The following is an 18,720-nucleotide window of genomic DNA, read 5'->3' on the forward strand; positions in this document are numbered from 1 at the left end:
GTATAAAATTAAGGATTATGGGAAGTAGAAGAAAATGTAGATCTTATGGTAACCTGTAAAGTGGTTTGTTTTGCCCATCCACAGGCTACATGTATCACAGCCTAATTGCATGATTACAGCCAGGTATATGATTCTCTAGAATCTAAAGAGATAATATATATATATATATATATATATTCAAAATTATAACTGGAGACCAGACTAGTCCGCCACTTCCCTTGGCTGCCACTTCCCTTGGCTGCCACTTCCCTTGGCTGCCACTTCCCTTGGCCGCCACTTCCCTTGGCCGCCACTTCCCTTGGCCGCCACTTCCCTTGGCCGCCACTTCCCTTGGCCGCCACTTCCTTTTGCCAACCCTTCCCTTGGCCGCCTTTTTTCAGCCCTCAGTTGGTGCTTTCTGCATAGAAACACACAAGGGAGAGAGTTGAGTTGTGAGAAACCGGTTAGGATTCCGGCAGGGTACTGGACAAGAGCGAGTGCACAGAATAATAAGATGAAGTCAACACTTGAGCATAGAGTGTATTATAAAATGTAGAACACATTCACTGTCCACACCGGAGTTGTACTGACTGGATACCAGCTGAGAGCCTGTCATGCCCATGATCGGATCAACCAGGAGAACTGGAACTACAGCTGGGTGGGTTCAATGACAGCTGGAGGGCAAATGAAGTACAGAGAGATGTCCTTTTGGGGGGTGGGGTTGGTATGCAAAACGGGACAAATTTCATTTTCAGGGGGGGTTACAAAATGAATAAATGAGTACATTATTATGAGACAACATTTTGATTTGGGGAACAATGCTTTAAAGAAAATGACCAAATTTGGAGACTACAAAAAAAGCGTGCTGAAATAGAATGAGTTAAAAGATAGGTTAAAAATGGTAGGACTTTGATGGGTTGTGTAGGACGAAGATATTAAATATTAGAATGGTCATCAATATCAGAAGCCACACCTAACAGCTGTTACCAGGTCCTATGATTCCTGTAAGTACACATTGTATGGAAACTGGGCCTAATAAACAGCTGATTGAACCCCCCCCCCCCCCCCCACCGATCTGCTTTTATCAATACAATTCTCATAATAGAAGCCCTTATTATAAGCACCAGGTCGGCCAAATTAGGGCGAAACGGGTGCCAGCACCCAGCACTACTCGTAGTAACACTAATACACATGAGGACAAGAGTAAAGTGCAAAAATTACAGTTACTTTTATTAGGACATACACAACACAGGACTAATAAAATATGGTGGTACACTACCATATGAGGAAGGGACAAGATGCCAAAGTATGAATATGGTCAAGTAAGAACATATATATAGGTCAATGCATAAAGATAATACATGGACCAAGGGCTGTAGAGGCACAGAAGGACTTTGTAAACAGTTTCTTACCTAAAGTGCAAGGCGAGGCCTGACTCTGGCTCCCCACCTTGAGAAAGCTTGACCTCGCGAAACGCGCGTCGGATGGAGATCCTGGGCGCTTTTTAGGGACATCATTGAGCTTCCTGGACAGCGTTCTGGCCTGCTGGATTTGGAGCACATCTCTTGGAAAACTTTATTGCACTTGCACTTTAGGTAAGAAACTGTTTACAAAGTCCTTCTGTGCCCCTACAGCCCTTGGTCCATGTATTATCTTTATGCATTGACCTATATACTTAGGTTGTTACCTCACTACATCTTCCCCCACATTGTCTGGAGGAGGATGTCGTGCTGCCTTCTCCCTACTACTTGATATTGATAGTATTGGCTATACTCCCACCATGGTTTCCCCCTATCAGTGTGGATCCCATGGTGGAATCTAATGCTGCAACCCCTTTACGCTGTCCTTGCTCTATACATTTCCTACTTTTTGCCTTGTTCTAAGTCTATTTGGTGAACAGCTTTATCTTCTATAAACATTCATTTTATGATTGATACACCTTTTGGCTGTTCTTACTTGACCATATTCATACTTTGGCATCTTGTCCCTTCATCATATGGTAGTGTTCCACCATATTTTATTAGTCCTGTGTTGTGTATGTCCTAATAAAAGTAACTGTAATTTTTGCACTTTACTCTTGTCCGATCTGCTATTATGTAGCCTAAAAATAGGGCATCAATATCTTGGTACTGGATATCCCTTTAATAATGACACTTATGAAAGATTTATCTTGTCTAGCACACAGAACAGAAGGGAGAAGTGGCACATGATCGAATTCTAAAACTGTAGTGAAGGTGTAAATAAGGGTCAGGTGGGAAGAGTTTTTCAGAAGAAGCCAAACACCTGGACAAGGGTCACAACCTGAAGTTAGTTGAGGTATTCTTTTTCGGAAAGTAGAACAAACTTCCAGCAGATATGGTTGGCAAAGTAAGGCACACATTACAGCCAGGGCACAGCGCTGCTTTGTAATATTTAGAGAACAAAGTATTCCAGAATGTGCTTAGCCGTCTTCATTTGCTTTTCTTCTCTTGGGAAATGTGCTGCAAATTGTTCTCCAGAGTTTGTTACATTTAGGAAGCGGTAACCAGAGCCCAGTTATTAAGTACGGAGGACAGTATACTACTAATACAGCATATATTCCTAGATGCTCAGGGGGACCAGCCATGTAGAGATTTGCTTTCACCACAAAATGGGGCAGAGGGAGATAAGGCGGAAGTATGATGGGCAAGAAGTGTGCGGAATTGGATATGGAAACTGCAATCAATGTCTCCCACTGACTGTAAATTGTGCTCCAGCTTAGGAGACTGCACCACACATGTATACCTTTTTATTTGTAGTGCAATCGGATTACAGAAATGTGTGCTTTGTTACGTGGTTTTTACATCCATTACAACAATTTGTATAGGGTGTGATTATGGGTGTGTACGGAAAAGAAAATCTAATAGTGTGTATATATACAAATTACCGTATTTTTCATTTTATAAGACGCACCGGATTAATAGACACACCCCAAACTTAAAGATAAAAAAGGTAAAAAAAATAAAAATGGGGTCTGTCTTATACTCCGGTGTTGTCTTACCGGAGGGGGGCAGCAGTGGAGGTGAAGCGGGTTACAGGAGGCAGAGGATGTGCTGGCAGCGGTGGCGGGTCTGCAGCAGCAGCGGAGGCGGGTCCGTGGCGGCAGCAGTCAATGGCGGCAGCTGCGACGGGTCAGTGGTGGCAGCAGCGGCGGCAGGTCAGTAGTGGAGCAGTACAGTGCGGTGAGTGTCCCAGTGGCCGCGGTCCCGGGTAAAATGATGGCACCTGGAGCGGCGCATGCGGAGATGGAGCTCTCATCCAAGGGCTTCATCTGCGCACGTGCTGACTCCCGGAGCCATCATTAGAACTGGGACACTCACGGCACAGCCACTTGCCCGCACGCACAGAGTGGCAGCCAGCAGGCCACCCGCACAGAGAGGCAGCCGGCTTCCAGGATAGAGAGGGAGCTGGCACCAAGAGGCACGCAGCCACAGGCACCCGGCCTCCCGAACGCACCCTATAGCCGCACAGACAGCCCCCCTCGGTAAGCTATGTTCGGATTTTAAGACACACTCCTCATTTTCATCCAAATTTTTGGGAGGAAAAGTGCGTCTTATAATCCGAAAAATTATATATATATATATATATATATATATATATATATATATATATATATATATATATTGTGAGACTGTGACCGGGGTTATCTATGACGGCCGGTATGTCTCGCCCAGGTTGTGCTCACTCCATGATAGAAAGTAAATCCACTATAGGGTTAATGCTGTTTCCCTACAGGCTTAAGGAAGGGTTAAAAGGAAACAGGAACGAGGGCAGGTGTGCCGGGTGTGAGGGAGTGATCACAACTCCCTGAGTCTCTGCTGGAGAGACATGTATATTGCTGTGGATTTTTGTTTGGACATTAAACACCGTGTGCTGTGAACCTTGATGCCTGGATCCCGTGTCTTCTGCTGCGCAGCCGACCGCGCTACCTCACATATGGTGGAGAATGCGGGCATGACAGCCGGTGAGGTGTAGCATCCATCCCTGGTGACCCAGCTGCGCATGTCCTGGATTCGAGCGGCTATACTACAGCCCAAACCCGGCGACGCCATGGAGGACATACTAAAGCATTTGGCTCAGGCTAATGCACAGCAGCAACAGACCAATGCACACCTGCTCCAATCCTTGCAAGTGCAGGAAAAAAAACTCCAAGAACAGTTGGATCAGGCCAATGCACGTCAGCAGCAATCCTTGCAAGTGCAGGTCAAAATGCACCAAGAACAGATGGAGCAGGCCAATGCACGTCAGCAGCAATCCTTGCAAGTGCAGGACAAAAGGCACCAAGAACAGATGGAGCAGGCCAATGCACGTCAGCAGCAAGCCTTACAATTGCAGGAAAAAAGGCACCAAGAACAGATGGTTCTCCTGGCCAAGTCGATCCGTGCCGGACCGGCAGCAACAACCCCGGGACCGGGTGACGACGGCAGCGTCCGGAAAGCGGTGAGACAAGCGTTGCAAAAGATGACCCCGGGTGATGATGTGGAAGCGTTCCTGGCGGTGTTTGAGCGGGTGGCCGAGCGGGAAAAGCTGCCGACCCCGCAGTGGGCTGAGGTATTGTCGCCCTATCTGACGGGGGAACCCCAAAAAGCGTACCTGGACCTCGGTACCGAGGACGCCATTGACTATGTGACCCTGAAAGCCGAAATACTGGCTCGGTTGGGGGTGAATACCTATGTACGGGCTCAGCGGGTAAATCAGTGGTTCTATGAGGAAGCCAAACCCGTACGCTCCCAGGCCTATGACTTATTACATCTTGTAAAAAAGTGGTTGCAGCCTGACACTCTGAGCCCGGCGCAAATGGTGGAAAGGGTAGTAGTGGATCGTTTTGTGCGCACTTTACCCGTCACCGTTCAACGGTGGGTAGGACAGGGTGACCCGAGTACCCTGGACCAATTAGTGTCCCTGGTAGAGCGGCATGTGGCTACGCAGGACTTGATACGGGACACTGAGACTTTGCGTACCGCCCGTCGGTCCGGCCCCTCCAAGCCTAGGGCCAAGGACCCACCGCCGACACCGGTACAGGAGTCCGCTACCATCCTGGCTGAGGCCGCGCCCGCCGTTCCTGAGGTCCGGAAGGCCATGTACCCTAAACGACAACTTGTCAAGGGGGTTTCCTTCCCTATTAGATGTTGGCGGTGCCAGCGGGTGGGACATATGGAAGCCCAGTGTCCCCTGACCACGGAGCCCATGGATTGTGGGGTTACCCGGCGGGGTTCAATGTATGCTCAGGTGGTGTGTACCGCTGACCTGGTCTCCCCAGAGACAGAGCCCCACTTGTGCCAAATACAGGTGAATGGATGTCCGGTTACAGGATTGTTGGATTCCGGAAGCTTAGTGACCCTTGTGCGATCCACCTTGAGAGCTAAAGTAAAGGCCACAGGACGCACTGTGGGGGTGGTTTGCATACATGGGGACCGCCACGACTATCCCACGGGGATTGTCACCATCACAGCACCTTGCGGTCAGGTGCAACATGAGGTGGGACTTCTTAACACTCTTCCTTATGACGTGATCCTAGGAAGGGATCTGCCCTATTTTTGGACTTTATGGAGGGGACCCCCTAAGTCCCCTCAGATATTGGTCGGTCCGGGACCTGAGCCCTACAATCCTGAATCCGGGACACCTGCCGTAGGAGTCACGATGATAGGGACAGAGTGTGAACCCGATAGGTCACCCCTAGAGGTATTGGCAGGAGAGGCTGAGACGGTCGAGCCCATCCCGGAGTTGGAGGCGTCCCCGGATACGTTTGGGACAGCCCAACTCCAGGACCCTACGTTAATACATGCCCGGAGTCGGGTGACAGTAGTTGACGGGGTGGCACAGCTGCCCAGTGCCCAGGTAAGGTACCCCCATTTCGCTCTTAAGCAGGATTTACTCTACCGGGTAGATGAAATACGGGGCGTAGGGGTAGAACAGTTGGTGGTGCCCCAGCCGCATCGCCGGCGGGTCCTCGACTTGGCTCATAAACACCTGATGAGTGGCCACCTAGGGGTCAAGAAAACGCAGGAGCGAATATTGCAAAGGTTCTATTGGCCCGGGGTCTTTGGGGAGGTAAAACGGTTCTGCGAAACCTGCCCGGAGTGTCAGCTTACTGCACCCCTGACCCATTTTCGCAGTCCATTGGTACCGTTACCCGTTATAGAAGTCCCTTTTGAACGGATAGGGATGGATCTGGTGGGGCCCCTCGTAAAGTCCGCTCGAGGGCACCAACACATCCTAGTGATCGTTGACTATGCCACCCGGTATCCCGAGGCGATACCTCTCAGACATACTGCAGCAAAGCTTATAGCTCGGGAGTTGTTTGCTGTGTTCTGCCGGGTGGGATTGCCCAAGGAGATCCTTACGGATCAGGGGACCCCATTCATGTCTAAAGTGACCAAAGAGCTATGCCGGCTACTCCAGATCAAGCAGTTGCGTACGTCTGTGTATCATCCGCAAACGGACGGTTTAGTCGAGCGTTTCAATAAAACCCTGAAAACCATGCTAAGAAGGGTGATTTCAAAAGACGGGAAAGACTGGGATATGATGCTTCCCTATTTGATGTTTGCCATACGAGAGGTGCCACAGGCATCCACGGGGTTTTCGCCTTTTGAATTGTTATACGGGCGACATCCCCGGGGATTGTTGGACCTGGCAAAGGAAACATGGGAACAAGAGCCCACCCCCATAAAAGTGTGATTGAACACATTTTGGGTATGCAGAACCGCATAAGCGCGGTCATGCCAATTGTGAAGGAGCACTTACAGGAGGCTCAGGCCGCGCAAAGCGGCCGCTACAATAGACAAGCCACCGTGCGGACCTTTAAACCCGGGGATCGGGTGTTGGTATTGATCCCCACGGCGGAGAGCAAATTCCTGGCTCAGTGGCAAGGCCCCTACGAGATAAAGGAAAGAGTAGGGGTGGTTAACTATAAAGTATTGCAGCCCGGTAGGCGGAAACCTGAACAAATATACCATGTCAACCTATTAAAACCTTGGCAGGAACGGGAAAGCCTGATGGCTGTTTTTTCCCCACCTCCCTCCTCTTCGGGTCGTTCACATCCGGCTCCAGCGACCTCCGGAGAGGACGAACCGGAAGTAAGGATTGGAGAAGCCCTCACCAAGCAACAGAGGCGAGAGGCCAGACGGTTGGTTCAGCAGAACCCCGATGTCTTCTCCGAGCTGCCCGGTAGGACCAGTCTGATACGACATGATATTGTCACCGAGCCCCACCTGAAGGTACGCCTGAAGTCATACCGGGTACCGGAGGCTCGACGACAAGCCATATCGGAGGAAGTAAAGACAATGTTACGCCTGGGGGTCATCGAAAAATCCCGGAGTGAATGGGCTAGTCCGATTGTCCTAATACCAAAACCCGATGGCTCCTTAAGGTTCTGCAATGACTTTAGGAGATTGAACGAAATATCCAAGTTCGATCTCTACCCCATGCCCCGGGTGGATGAGCTGATTGATAGGCTGGGACAGGCGCGATATTTTACCACGCTCGACCTGACCAAAGGGTACTGGCAGGTGCCACTAACGGAGTCCGCCAAGGAGAAAACCGCTTTTGTTACGCCGGAGGGTCTCTTCCACTATGTTGTCTTGCCTTTTGGGTTACATGGCGCTCCGGCCACGTTCCAGAGGTTGATGGACTTAGTGCTGGAACCCCACCAGGCGTATGCATCAGCGTACCTGGATGACATCATTATTTACAGCTCCGATTGGCAGACCCACTTGGAACAGGTACAAGCGGTGGTGGACGCGCTTCGATCAGCCGGATTGACAGCCAATCCCAAGAAATGTGCATTGGGACTCACGGAAGCCCGCTACTTGGGCTACGTGATAGGCCAAGGAGTGATTAAGCCCCAAATTAACAAGGTTGAGGCGATCCAGAAGTGGCCTAGACCCCTGACCACGAAGCAGGTTAGGGCCTTCCTGGGTATCGTGGGGTACTACAGGAGGTTTGTAAAGGATTTTGCGGGACTATCAGCCCCCTTGACGGACCTTCTCAAAGGCAAGAAGTCCGTCATGGTGCGGTGGACTCCGCAGGCCGAGGACTCCTTCCGGGCCCTGAAGGGGGTCCTGTGCGGACAGCCCGTTCTGGTCAACCCTGATTTCCGGAAGGAGTTCATTGTACAGACTGACGCCTCGGAGGTCGGCCTGGGGGCAGTGCTGTCTCAGGTGGTTCAGGGGGAGGAACACCCCGTCACCTTCTTGAGTAGGAAGCTCACCCCTCCCGAGCGGAATTATAGCGTAGTGGAGAAGGAGTGCCTGGCGATCAAGTGGGCCTTGGAGTCCCTACGCTATTACCTGCTGGGACGGCAGTTTCGCTTGGTGACGGATCACTCTCCACTGGTCTGGATGAGGTCCGCCAAGGAACGGAATGCCCGGGTTACCCGGTGGTTCCTTTCTCTGCAGAACTTCCGGTTTACGGTTGAACACCGGGCCGGTAGGTTGCAGGGCAACGCCGATGCCTTGTCCCGCGGCCCGTGCTTGATGGCTGGAGTTCAACCCCGCACGCTTGAACTGAGGGGGGGGGTATGTGAGACTGTGACCGGGGTTATCTATGACGGCCGGTATGTCTCGCCCAGGTTGTGCTCACTCCATGATAGAAAGTAAATCCACTATAGGGTTAATGCTGTTTCCCTACAGGCTTAAGGAAGGGTTAAAAGGAAACAGGAACGAGGGCAGGTGTGCCGGGTGTGAGGGAGTGATCACAACTCCCTGAGTCTCTGCTGGAGAGACATGTATATTGCTGTGGATTTTTGTTTGGACATTAAACACCGTGTGCTGTGAACCTTGATGCCTGGATCCCGTGTCTTCTGCTGCGCAGCCGACCGCGCTACCTCACAATATATATATATATATATATATATATATATATATTATATATAATATATAAAGCCGAATGTGTGTGTGTATGTCCGGGATTGGCATCCGCATCGTCGCAGCTACAGTCACAAAATTTTGCACACTCATACATCTGGACCCCGAGAGCGTCATAGGCTATGTTTCGAGGGGAAATTTTAACCCCGCGCTTTACAGTTATTCGCCAAAAAACCTGCCTCCATTAAAGTGAATGGAGCTTGGAACCACAGTGCAGCCAGAACTTCAGAAGAATGCGCAGCCACGCCCTTATATGGAATGTTGGCGTGTCACAATGCAGCCAGGGTAACAGACAGACACTGACAGGGAAAGAGGCAGACACAGACAGAGTAAGAAACAGACATAGACAAGGTAAGAGACAGACACAGACAAAGAGACAGACACAGACAAAGAGACAGACTGACAGGGAAAGAGAGACAGGGAAAGAGAGACAGGGAAAGAGAGGGAAAGAGACAGACAGGGTAAGAGACAAAGAAAGGTAAAGAGACAGACAAAGAGACAGACACAGGGAAAGAGACAGAGGGAAAGAGAAAAAGAGACAGACAGGGAAGGAGACGGACGGACGGGGAAGGGGATGGACGGGGACAGACAGACTGGGACAGACGGACGGGGACAGACATTATAATTACATTTATATCTGTTTGTTTTGTGGTTTTTGTGTGCAGAATACATTTTTGTTAATACATTCTATTTTGTTAACAGCAGTTATAAACCCGGGCGAAGCCGGGTAGTACAGCTTAATATATACCGTATTTTTCGCTTTATAAGACGCACCTGATTATAAGACGCACCCCCAAATTTGGTGAAGGAATAGAGAATTTTTTAATAAATGGGGTCCGTCTTATAATGCCAGTGTCCGTCTAACAAATAATATAGGGTATATGTCCCTCATAGCCCCCTCATCCTAAAATTAGCCCCCTTAATCTGCATATGGCCACCTTATATTGAACACGTCCCCCAGTGATGCCACATTTCCCCTATGGCTGGCACACGGCCCCTGTGGCTGGCACACAGGCCCACTGTGGCTGGCACACAGGCCCACTGTGGCTGGCATACAGGCCCACTCTGGCAGGAAGACAGGCCCACTCTGGCAGGCAGACAGGCCCACTCTGGCAGGCAGACAGGCCCACTGTGGCAGGCAGACAGGCCCACTGTGGCAGGCAGACAGGCCCACTGTGGCAGGCAGACAGGCCCACTGGGGCAGGCAGACAGGCCCACTGGGGCAGGCAGACATCACCCTCTGTTACATATCGCCCCCATGTTGCTGCTTTTAGTAAAATAAACTCTTTCCTTACCTTCTGCAGCACTGTCTTGTCTTGTGTCTCCCTCCTCGGGGTTGAGCTCCTCCAGTGTCTCCTGCACTTCCTACTTCCTGGTTCTAGTGCAGGTCATGTGATCGGGACAGCAGAGAGATATCTCTGTGTCTGCGTGCCTAATCACAGCAGCAGGAGGGAGACCGGGCAGACGCTGGAGGAGGTGAGTAAAGAGTTTATTATTTTACTATGGGCAGCAGCACGGCAGGCTATAGCTAACACAGGGGGAGGGGGGATCCTGTGCGATCAAAAGTAAGCACAGGCAGATATAATATGTGCAGCTCCCCCAGCCTATCCACGTGATGCAGTTTCAGCACCACGCTTCTGATGGACAGCGGCTGTGCATATTATATGAGCGGGAGCAGGAGATCAAACGCTGCCGCTCCCAGCTTTTCCTGCCCCCAGCACCGCTCCAGAGCTGCCCGCACCTCCACTGGACTCTGTATGTATGTATGTATGTGTATATATATATATATATACACACCCCCGCCTCCCGTATATTCGGATTATAAGACGCACCCCCTACTTTCCCCCAATTTTGGGGGAACAAAAGTGCGTCTTATAAAGCGAAAAATATATAAAACTAATAAAGTGAACATGAATCTATATATTGTTATAGAACCTTTGAAATGTGCCTTCACTTTGGGAGAGGATCCAAAAAGCAGGAAATCTTCCAGGTTAAATGTATCTTTATGTTCCTGCAAATTATCTTTATATATATATATATATATAAATGTGTATATATATACATATACCGTATTTTTCGCTTTATGAGACGCACCCCCAAATTTGGTGAAGGAAAAGAGAATTTTTTTTTTAATGTCAAATGGGGTCCATCTTATAATGCCAGTGTCCCTCTAACAAATCATATAGGGTATATGTCCCTCATAGCCCCCCCCATCCTAAAATTAGCCCCCTTAATCTGGATATGACCCCATTATATTGAATATAGCCCCCTTGTGATGGCACACGTTCCCCTGTGCTGCCTATGGGCCCCCTATGGATTGCATACATTCCCCTGTGCTGCCTATAGCCCCCTATAGATTGCATACATTCCCCTCTGCTTCCTATGGTCCCCTATGGATTGCACACGTTCCCCTGTGCTGCCTATGGCCCCCTATGGATTGCATACATTCCCCTGTGCTGCCTATGGTCCCCTATGGATTGCACACGTTCCCCTGTGCTGCCTATGGCCCCCTATGGATTGCATACATTCCCCTGTGCTGCCTATGGTCCCCTATGGATTGCACACGTTCCCCTGTGTTAGATAGTGCCCCCATGCTGCTGCCTATGGCCCCTATAGATCGCACAAGTCCCCCTCTGTTAGATATCGCCCCCATAGTGCTGCCCATGGCCCCTACATAGATCGCACAAGTCCCCCTGTGTTAGATATCGCCCCCATGGTGCTGCCCATGGCCCCTATATAGATCGCACAAGTCCCTCTGTGTTAGATATCGCCCCCAGGCTGCTGCCCATAGTAAAATAAAACCCTCTTTCCTTATCTCCTGCAGCGCTGAGCTCCCTCCTGTCTGGCTCCGTGCTTCTGTTCCTCCACTTCCTGGTTCTCAGTGCGGTCATGTGATCGGCACAGCAGACTGAGCTCTCTGCCTGCCTGATCACAGTGGAAGCAGGGACACGGGGAGAAACGCTGGAGGGGGTAAGTAAAGCTTTTATATTTTAGAATGAGCAGCAGCCTGGGGGCCAAATCCAACACAGGGGGGGCATGTGCGATCACAGGGGGGCGCAGAGACATATAATATGCACCACCGGAGATGGACAGCGGCTCTGCATATTATATGAGCGGGAGCAGGAGATCTAACGCTGCCGCCGCAGCGTTCACCTGCCCCCAGCAGCGCCTCCACCTCCCCTGGACCCTGCAGTGTATATATATATATATAATATGTGTATATGTGTATATATATATATATATATATATATACACACACACCCCCCGTATATTTGGCTTATAAGACGCACCCCCTACTTTTCCCCAAAATTTGGGGTAACAAAAGTGCGTCTTATAAAGCGAAAAATACGGTGTATATATAATATATATAAATACATATACACACGCATTAAATATATGTATATCGGATATTTTTCTAGATATTTATAAATAATGTGGGAGAATAATAGATACATTCACCCTGGAAGATTTCCTGCTTTTTGGATCCTCTCCCAAAGTGAAGGCACATTTCAAAGGTTGCCAGAATGGACCTTGCTGTGAAATGTTCCAGTGCATTGTGTAAAGCTAAGTTGTGTTACCTGTCATAGAAACAGCATGTCAGATTCACACAAAAGACTTCTCTAAAATGGCATTTTCAAATCTCAAGACATACAAGCTCTTTGTAAGTTTTGTCTTAGTCGTACACATGAATGCATTTTCCTGTGCAGTCCACGTTCATCTTGTGTTTTCCGCTGAAGTTGAAAAATATATTGATTAAAAGTCCTTTTTATACTAAGAGTTCTGCTGTTTTTCCAGAAAACGTACAGCTCAACGTTGTTTTATTAGATATTTTAAGTATACCGTCTGTAAACTATGGATTACAGGGGACCAGTCAGCTTTATTGGCATATATCTATATTAGAAAATGGTTACATTTCCTATTAAAATATCCTGCTGCTTCTTTTCTTAAAGCTTTGCATTGTATTGTCCCTTTGCTATTCCTCCTGGAAATGTTTGACTCTCTTCTCACCGGAGTTATAACTTTTTTTCATAGTTGCACTTTATTAAAAAGGAATACATCACTTATTTTTTTTAACAACTAGGACAGATAGTAAAATATAGTATATTTTTCTAATCCGTATATATGTTCTGACTGTAGATTTCTTGTATTTTCTCTCCATGATTGTGAGGCTGGCCATCCTGCCTGAGCTGAGGAGATATGCTTTACAGTAATGATGGGATCCGTTGGCTTTTGTATGGACTTCCGTGGTAGAGTTTTCTAGGCGTGCTCTCTTATCTGTGCACCAGTCATGACGCAGGGAAAGGGAGGAAGTGGCTGTGACCATCACCTATTAGGATTGTCTTGAGGAGTGTTGAGTGAGCACTACCATGTACGAGTGCTCAGTACTCGTAACCAGCAGTAAATGATCGAACGGGCGTGACTTGAATACCCAAGTATACTGGAAGCCACTGTGGAACTCAGCAATTTTCCAGAAGTTTCCGCGTTGACTTCCATAATAGTCGGGTACTCGAGCCGCCCTCATCCAAGCATTTACTAATCCTTTTGAATATATCATGGGGTATGAAATGAGACAACAGAGGCTCCTAGGCTGGCCCTTAACTCAGAGATAGGTTTGATGGTAGCCAAGTCTGAGCCCCCAGCGTGACTCTGACTCCTGTCCAAGCCAGGATCTTACTCCCCCTTTCCCCCATCCTTGTGGCGGACCTGAAACACAGTACCAAAACTCTACAGAAACGACACGGACAAGGGAGAAGGAAAACTCGCACACATTGCACTTACACACAAAAAGGAGAGACTATATGTAAACAGGGGAATGAAGAAAACTGGAATTAAGTAAACGCACAACAGGAGAACTGCCATATTACTCAAAATAGCAACTATAGATCACCATGAACTGGATCATCACAAAGACCGGAATCGCTGAAGCTATAATCGGCTTTGAGTAGCAAGGTCCAGAATCTTACATACGAAGGAGACGGCTGTGATTGGTAATTAGCAACCTGAGCTCCTAGCAGAGTTCCCCAGGTCAGCAGGAATTAACTCCTGCAGGATTGAGAAACCGAACACATGAAACAGCTGACGCCCAGCTCTGGCTGAACAACTAGGAGACATCAGGTTGCCTGTGCAATGTGTACAGAGCCTGACACCACCCTGACACCTAATGAGTCTGGACCTCAACACCGCATGACAAGAGTACTAAGCACCCAAACATGGCAGTGCTCGCGCATCACTAGTACTGCGTTATCTACGTATAGTTGTCACCTGTTATTATAATCCTGCCTGTGACGGTAAGACTACTTATTAATACCTTTCCAACATGAGTAAAACTACGCTTGAGCTGTGAAAAGAGCTGCTCTGAATAGCCGTTCAATGGAGAAATCCGTGTTTTTTCTGATGTACACATCATGATGGCTGTCAGGGATAATTTTATTAGAAATTACTATATAAATAATAAAAAAAAAATTGCCCAGTGACAATGTTTTGCAGGACGCACTTTCTTGCGGAAGGGCTTAATACATTCTGTTCATTTTAAAATTGCCCCATACCCAGGTTATAAATCTGACAACCCTAATGGATGCCATTATAGTAGACACGAGTCGTCAGCACGCTTTTTGCAGATTGGAAATAATGTACACAGTGGGAAAAACTCATTGTACGCCGAGAGTTAACATATGGCAAATCCATTCTTCTCCCTATTACAGGTGAAATTCTGCTGGGATATAAAGTGTAATGATTTGCTTTGGTTCAAGGATAGAATGAGGAGGGTCTGCGGTGTATACTGTCACTGTCTTATCCTGTTCTTTGTTCTGTATAGTTGTGTGTAATGCTGGATGGCAGCCCACTTGTATATCACCTTTGTATTACACCATCTGATCCACAAGAATCTGAATGTTCTATTTAGCAGGTTCTAATTATTTTTGAGTGTGGCAGGTCAAATCACCCACCACCTATGGGCCCGGAATATTTATTATGCCTCTATTGTCTCAGCTTATGAAATACATTTATTGTACTGTACAAGACAGAGATGGATCAATATTGTTTGGTTGTGCTACAATGATGTCGAGTATGCTGTGAAGAATTCATCTCTAGCATAGTTAAGGTTTAGTTTAATAGTTTAATTTTTTTTCATTTTTATTTTATAATTTTGTATAGCTTTGAAAGTTCTGTTAAAAAAATGCATGCTTTTCCTCAGTCTAATTGCCTTCTTTTAGCTGTACGTAATTATTTGGAGTACAGATGATGGCAGTGAAAGGGTCAGCACTAGTGATGAGTGAGCGTGCTTGGCATTGCCCGTTACTCGATTGATCGCTGGGTACTCGCGGATATTTCGTCTATGAAACAACAACCACAACACACAGGCTTTCTTCACTGTATGAAGTGTGCATGCGCCCCGGGGAGAGCTATTCGCAGTCTCTGAATGCCTCTCACTGGGGTTGAAATGTTTTCGAATGTAATTTGTTCAAAAGGCAATCCCACCCTCCCGCCGGAAATGCTTTGTTTATGGCTGACAGTATGTGGGTGGAGTCCCGATCAGGCCAATCGTTGACTTTCCATAATGCTCGTTCCTCGCGTCAAGCTCTTCCGATAGTCTGGCCAGCGCGAATCGAATTAGCATTCACACATTTTAATGCTCGCCCATCACTAGTCAGTATCTGTGCCTCACTAACTTTAGGGATAAGGCTTCTGCAGGAGATCGTTCTCATAAGCAGAACTATCAGAGGATGAGACAAGTCCCGGTCTTATGTCGTATGTCACTACAGCTGAAGGCAGGCAAATAGTTTGGGGGACAGCAGGAGTTTGGAAGCCATTTTATATATAAATAATAAAGTGATTTGCAAAGTTTAATGACTTTCCAAGCCAGACACAATTATGAAAATAAGGGAATTCAGTTACTCTTTACATGTGAGCTATACTATGTTTTGTTTCTTGCAGATGGGGGTAAAGAAGTCCTCTCCATGCACCAAGTCCTGCTATACTTACTAAGGAGTAACAAAGCTCTAGTTCCGGAAGAAGAGATTGCAAACATGCTCCAGTGGGAGGAACTTGAATGGCAGAAATATGCTGAAGAATGTAAAGGGATGATTGTCACCAACCCAGAAATGGTAAATGGCCATCTTGTCATCGTGTAATTGTACTACTCCCCTATTGGAAGTCCTTTTAGTGTGAATCCTGTTATTTTGCACTGGATTTAAAGATACAGTTAAAGGGAATTGGTCACCTCCAGAATCGCTAGTTACTAATGATGATAGGTGACCTGTTCTGTGCTCAGTACTCGTAACGAGCATTTTGATGCTCAGGTACTCATAATGAAAGTTAATGGGGAACAGCATTGCTGTATAAAGAAGAAATTGCAGTCTTCTATGAACGCTAGCCACAGGAATACTGTGATGAGACACAGAGATTTTCAGCAGACCCTTGGCTGCCATGATAATACATCGGCATCCTGCAATCGTATCACAGGTGCACCGTTATGGGGTCAGAAGAGCACTCCCTCGTCACAGATTGACCGTGGTATTGAACAGGTTAACAGCCGTAGCAGATGAAGGCTGAATAATTTAGCCTTTATCTGCAGGGAAAGATGCAGGCTCAGCATACAAGCCCACATCAAAGACAGGGAGATAACTTATGACATGAATAGTACTTCATAAGGGGTTAAAGTGTTTGTTAAAGGGTATCTATTAGCAGGATTTTACATCTTAAGCTGTTTAGCTGTGCATTTACCGCTTTCAAAGACAAGTCCAGGAATACCTTTACATGGCTGGTCCATTCCTCTGTTACTGAGAAATCCGCATTTGAATCCGCTGTCACTCCAGCTCTATCCCCTACCAAGAGCCGCCTCCTCCTGCCTGACTGGTGTCTCCTTTGCCTGACGTCACACAGGAGGAGGTGGCTCTTGGTGGGGGTTAGAGCTGGAGTGACAGAGAATTCAGATCCGCATCCTAATTTACATATCCTTTTAAGCACTGATTTCTCAGAAATAGAGGCTGGACTGGCTATGTAAGGTATTGCTGGATTTCTCTTTGAAAGAGTTACATGGGTATATAAGTACTTTGAGGTGTGAAATCCAGCTAACAGATTCCTTGTAATATATATTATTGATTACAGCATAAATGTAGTTCACGTTTGACTGGCATTACCTGGTAATTCCCAACAACTCATCCTCACAGAAGTCCAAGAAACTGGAATTTTCAGAACTGTTTCATGAAGTCCTTGTACGGGAGAACATTTATAGCTAGGAAGCAACTGCACATCCAACAATGGAGGGGACATTGTTATAACTGGTAACATAAATAACAATCACTCAGGGAGGTAAAATTACAGCTTTGTTGGTTCAACAAACATGAAAAAATGTGTTTTTGTTACCTCTGTGGCCCATGATTGCCTGCCTCGATCACTTAGTCATGGGAGGATCATCTCTGACTATTTACATTACATTTTAAATTCACTCAGCTATATCTTTTTAGACATAAAGACATACTTTCATCCTATAGAGTTATTATATTGTTAGTTGGCCTGAAATTCCCCTGTGATCATTGTTTTCTCCCTTTTACAGACAAGCACATATACAGCTCTAGCTGCTCTCCAGTGGAAAGGCTCCATTATTCCACTTGTTAGATGCCGGGGAATGTAATGTCTGGTGGAAGGAAGATTTTTAGGTTTTTGTGGGAATGAAATAAATTTTAGAGGTTGTTCTTTATTTTTTGTTACCGTATTTCGGGCTAAAAATCATTCAAAACCTTAGACGATTTGGCTTTTACAGGGTCTTTGTTTTATTGCACTTTCAACTTTGATGTGGTCTGTTTCCATAAATCAGCTGAGAGGAGCTTGGAGTAAGACACATAGGAGTTACAAACGCTAATACAAACTATTAGACAAATTCTCAGTTGACTCAATCTCCAAGTAGCAATAGAGCGTGCAACACAAAGGCTACAAGACGCAAATGGGGCAACATGTTCATGAAACTGCAAAAGGGATTTTTAGCCTCAAATACATGTGTTTAAAGGGAACCTGTCAGCTTACACATGCTGCACAATCCTTAAGCAGCATGTACCAGACACTGGCTGTATGATTCCAGCCACATATGTTTGTCTAATGCGCTGCGGTGTTTCAGTGAAAGCTATAATTTAATAGCTGCCACAGAGGCTAGTCGGACAGGCGGGTCCTCATCGGCTCTCCCAGCCCCCTGCCAGTAACTGACGGATCTCTCCCTAAACCACATGGGACTCCAGGGCAGGAGATGGGAAATAACCACCAGGGACCTCCCTGTATGACTAGTCTCCATTATGGCTCGCCCCTGGGATCTGTTAAATTATGTTTTTCTCTGAAATACTGCAGCAAACACATATGGCTGAAATCATACAGTCAGTGTCTGGTAATTGCTGCATGTGGATCGCACAGCATGTATAAGCTGTCAGGTTCCCTATTAGAAAAAGAAAGAAAATTGTGGACAACCCCTTTCAACAAAGATCTTCACCAGCAAATGCCACCATGCTGCCACATAATACCCCCTAGCAGCTCCAAACACCACAGTAAAGCACAAAATGCCTCCTAAAAATGATATATGTCTCAGAGCAATGAATTTATAGAAGATCTGTGGTTGGTTCTCCAAGATGTTGGAACAACTTTCTACCTAGAAGAATACATGTTGTTCTGACAGCACAGCGCGGTCACACCAAATATCGATGTGATGTTGATTTCTCTTTTATTCATCACTATGCATTAATTTAATTGATAAACGTAAACTATTAACCTTTCTACTTTTGAAAGCATTATTAATTTGCAGTTACACTTTGGCACAGTACTGCAGCTCACCTTGCGTCACGTGCACCCTAACTTCTTATGTTTCTCCGTATGTGTA

The 18,720-nt window shown here is 47.0% G+C and overlaps 1 protein-coding gene across 2 annotated transcripts in view; it reads left to right on the forward strand.

Moving 5' to 3' along the window:
• The window catches only part of DROSHA (drosha ribonuclease III), a 390,676-nt gene that overhangs the window by 121,409 nt on the left and 250,547 nt on the right, over positions 1-18,720 (forward strand). For both annotated transcript variants that reach the window (XM_075314852.1, XM_075314853.1), the window contains exon 13: positions 15,795-15,964. In XM_075314852.1, the coding sequence (XP_075170967.1) occupies positions 15,795-15,964 (170 nt within the window). The remainder of the gene's footprint in view (positions 1-15,794; positions 15,965-18,720) is intronic.

This window comes from Anomaloglossus baeobatrachus, chromosome 6 (assembly GCF_048569485.1).
Source record: "Anomaloglossus baeobatrachus isolate aAnoBae1 chromosome 6, aAnoBae1.hap1, whole genome shotgun sequence".
Lineage (NCBI taxonomy): Eukaryota > Metazoa > Chordata > Amphibia > Anura > Aromobatidae > Anomaloglossus > Anomaloglossus baeobatrachus.